The sequence below is a fragment of the Palaemon carinicauda genome, chromosome 13, assembly GCF_036898095.1.
Source record: "Palaemon carinicauda isolate YSFRI2023 chromosome 13, ASM3689809v2, whole genome shotgun sequence".
Classification (NCBI taxonomy): Eukaryota; Metazoa; Arthropoda; class Malacostraca; order Decapoda; family Palaemonidae; genus Palaemon; species Palaemon carinicauda.
In genome coordinates this window covers 83,459,588-83,464,249 of record NC_090737.1, presented here as the reverse complement: position 1 = coordinate 83,464,249, position 4,662 = coordinate 83,459,588, and the positions used below count along the sequence as shown (strand labels likewise).

Genomic DNA, 4,662 nt, shown 5'->3' with positions numbered 1-4,662 from the left:
AGTTATTAATTTATAAAATTTTATATATATTTCTCGCATAACCAAAGAAAGAAATAATTATTTTAGTTTATCACTACAATTACCATTTTTTTCCATTTCAAATCTCCAATCTCTGATATATACTGTATATCTATATATATACAGTATATATACATATATATATATATATATATATATATATATATATATATATATATATATATATATATATATATATATATATATATATATATATATATATATATATATACTGTATATATGTCATGTGCTGTATAAGTGGATATGTTTGTGATAACCTATTTTATTATCTTTAACACAAATACGCTTTCATTTCAACGAAATCTACGATGATTGCTTGCTATGCAATGCAAATGAAAAGTGGCACAACGAGGACAAACCTACTTTCTGACAGATGACGCAAACTCCGATATTATAACTAGCTCCTAAATGTTGGCAGCCAGTCTTCATGGCAGCATCGAGTAGTGAACCTCGTCTCTCTCTCTCTCTCTCTCTCTCTCTCTCTCTCTCTCTCTCTCTTGTCAACAGTCTGAGCGAGGCAGTGAAAGAGATTACCACAGTCATAGTAAACAGGAATTGGAACTGTGACGTCTTGGGGAGCAAGTTGAGTTATAAGTCATAGAAAACGGGAATTGGAACACTGACGTTTGGGGGAGTGTGTGAGGCAATGAAATAAAATAACAGCAACATTCCACGAAGAACTATCGAAATTGTCCCTTGTTCGAGAATTAGAGAGAATGGCAGCGGACAACGAAACATCAAGCATCAGGGATGCTGAAGCCAATGTCGGAATAAAAGGCAAGAAATATTAAATCTTTATATGAATTGTGCATGGATTTTATATAAACGTAAGATGTGTATAGTGCCTATTTGCATGATATTATTATTTCTAACACTCACACAAACGAGTGTCTGTGGGGCTTTTACGAGACAATAAAGTTGTATATTGTTGTGAATATCGATGTTGTTTTTAGATTTCTATTCATGGAGTGAACAATTGACACGCAAGTTTAAGTAAAACAAATTATCGTAGCAATAAAATCGAAGAAAATGCTGTGAACAAATACCATCTTTCCGGATGCATTAAACTTAATTTTTCATATATATATATATATATATATATATATATATATATATATATATATATATATATATATATATATATATACATATATATATATATACAATTATATATATATATACATATATATATATACATACATATATATATATATATATATATATATATATATATATATGTGTGTGTGTGTGTAGACATATATATATATATATATATATATATATATATATATGAAAAATGCATACAGTATATATATATATATATATATATATGTGTGTGTGTGTGTGTGTGTTTATGTATATATAATGGATAGACAATGTCGTCCTGAAGAAGGGTTACGAAGTGATTCGAAGCACGTGTCGAAACCAAATTTCAAATGGAAAAATGTAAATGCAGTTTTCCTGTTATTCTGAATACTATCTAGAGGACATTTTGTCCATTGAAATGTTATCCTCGATATTTGGACTCCACTAAGACATTGTCTATTCATTTTGAATATGAAGTAACATGCCCAATATATATATATATATATATATATATATATATATATATATATATATATATATATATATATATTTATATATATATATATATATATATATTTATATATATATATATGTATACATATATATATATATATATATATATATATATGTATATATATATATATATATATATATATATATATACATGTATATATATGTATATATATATACATATATATATGTATATATATATATATATATATTTATAAATATATATATATATATATATATGCGTGTGTATGTTTAAAATAATAATATTATGCAAATGGACTCTACACACATCTAGCGTTGAATTTTTGTTTCCTTTAGCACCATTGGCCGAGGTAGGGACCAGGAACCTGACCGAAGAAGAGGTCAAGGAGAAACGAAGTATTTTGAAAAACGTGGTTGTGGTGTCCTTTGCATTTACCGTCCTTTTCACCAGTTACAACTCAATGGAAAATATGCAGTCTTCGCTGAATGAGTGAGTTGATCTAGTAGCATTGGTAATTGCTGTAGTAGCAGAGCTAATTGAAGGTTTTAAGGGTCAGTTACGAATGAAACATCGACAAATTCTAGAAACTGACCATATATACATATGATCAGGGCCTAAGGATCTGGGAGGAGAAAGCAATGGCTGCTGATGACTCACCAGGTAGACCAATAGGCTCCCCCAAACATCCTTTCCTTAGCTCACAAGGATGGTGAGATTGCAGACACTAGATATTATCGAGTTTGAGTGGGTCTTGAAGCACAATCCAGCGGTTCGCCAAGCAAGGACGGAAATTAGGCTACCACAGTATCATTATGGTTATGGTGAAGCTTGTAGCCCAAATTTTAGCATCAGTAATGGAAGTAGTAGGTTACTAATAATAGACGACAATACTTTTCTTGTTCTGTAGTTCCAGATGCGTAATGCTAAGAGATTGTAGTCAATCCTTTGCGTGCGAAGTCAGCTCTAATTAGTAATCAATTCCATCAATCCCTACAAACATTCTGAGGATTTTGAGACACTTTTATAGAACAAATATAAGTTATGCTAATGTACCCTTTTGTCAATCTGCTTTCTATAATTGCTTCAACTTCGTCATCTTGAGTCTGTGTATCATTTCTGAACACTCAGATCACAACCAATGATTTATGTTATTTTTTTTTTCTTTTTATCATTTAATCTTAACTGATATATCTGAGTTATTTGGTTATAAATAAGGCATTCTAGTTTTCTGATCATATCAGATGAATTTACATTGTCTACTTTTAAGTAATGTTTTTAACCCTTTTGAAAATAAGGGAAGATTCGATTTCTCTGATCCTGGATAATGCATTTGAGTTTTCTGGTTTCAACTGAAGATCCTTATCACTGATTTATAATAAAAATTACCCCTTATCTCTATGAATAAAAATGTAAGGAAAAATTAATTCACCTGTAATTATTGCTATAAAGCTATTCAGACACTTGAAACAGACATAAATGAAATAATGAAAATAAAAAAATTAAATTTTTATATTTTTTTTGTACCCTTCCCTCATCTCAAAAGCGACAATGGTACGACCTCCCTTGCGGCCCTCTACGTCGGCTTCCTCTTTTCTGGATGTTTCCTGCCCTCGCTTCTGCTGAAGTACCTGAAGGAGAAGTACACCCTGACCCTATCCGCCTTCTCCTTCTCCTTCTACATGGCAGCCCAGTTCTACCCGAGGCTCTACGTCCTCGTACCCACAGCCGTGGTTCTTGGACTGGGCGCTGCGTCGCTTTGGGCATCTAAGGGCACTTACATCACGAAGGTGAGTTCTCCTTCTGCAGATTTCTATATAGGTGAATTTCACCTAATCTCCGTTTAAGCTTTCTGCAATACTGTGGGTGATGGAATGCATTGTATTTAGGGGTAGAGGCGAAGCACTTTAAATGAAATGGCTATTTCCGGATGCTGAACTTCAGCGTAAACATTATCATTTTTTTAAAAATTATCCTCCATATAACTTGACTTACTTTCAAGTTGGATATATTTTCCTAATATACGGACATTTTCGAAATTGTATATATATATATATATATATATATATATATATATATATATATATATATATATATATATGTGTGTGTGTGTGTGTGTGTGTGTGTGTGCGTGCGTGTATTCAGTATATTTATAAAATATATGTATGTATATATATATATATATATATACATATATATATATACATATGTATATATACAGTATATATATACATATGTATATATACAGTATATATATATATATATATATATATATATATATATATATATATATATATATATATATATATATATATAGGATAATTTATGGCTGAAATTAAACATATTCATATATTTCTGAATATACATTTCTGCTATATATCACGCGTAAATTTCACGATACATAATTTTTCATCTCTTAATACATGAACATCATTCGTGAGAATTTCAGACTTGCTGTAATTGTAATTGAAGTGCATTTGAATTTAGTCATAAGAATAATCAGCTGGTCTCAATGTTCCTTTTGTGGGACCCGAGTCTCAATGATGTGATGATAACCAAAATGTTAAGGTCTTGTCCTATCTATTTTGGATTTTAATAAGATAATTACTTATAATTTGCAAGTACAACGTCATTAGGTTGTTAAGGCTTTGGATATAGTAAATTATACCCAAGCTGATATTATTTCTTTTATGTCCGAATTAGTACTACCTTAATTGGGCTCCTCTCTGCATAATTGATTCTTTTTAAAGTTAAAATATTACTGCTATGTTAACCGAGACCCCAAAGCAAAGTTGTCTGTTCATCTTACGGTAAATAAATCTCGTATAAACATATTCTGTCAAAATATACATAGCAAAATATTATTCATAGTAATAACCCAAGGACACTGTGCTGGCACTCAGCATATTAAATAAAATAGATGGGCACTCAGTAAAGCGCATACCTCCGCCGCGGCAGCTTATTTCTCGACCTTTTGCTCGACCTTGGCCTTGACCTTAACATGTATTAATTGACGTAGATTTTCATACACTCAAATATGAACCAAA

General features: G+C 30.6%; 1 protein-coding gene across 1 annotated transcript in view; it reads left to right on the top strand.

Annotated features, from left to right (window-relative positions):
• The first annotated feature begins 755 nt into the window (after positions 1-755).
• Positions 756-4,662, top strand: part of LOC137651675 (UNC93-like protein) — a 9,991-nt gene continuing 6,084 nt past the window's right edge. Inside the window, exons 1-3 of the mRNA XM_068384896.1 lie at positions 756-816; positions 1,954-2,107; positions 3,162-3,405. Of these exons, the coding sequence (XP_068240997.1) occupies positions 756-816; positions 1,954-2,107; positions 3,162-3,405 (459 nt within the window). The remainder of the gene's footprint in view (positions 817-1,953; positions 2,108-3,161; positions 3,406-4,662) is intronic.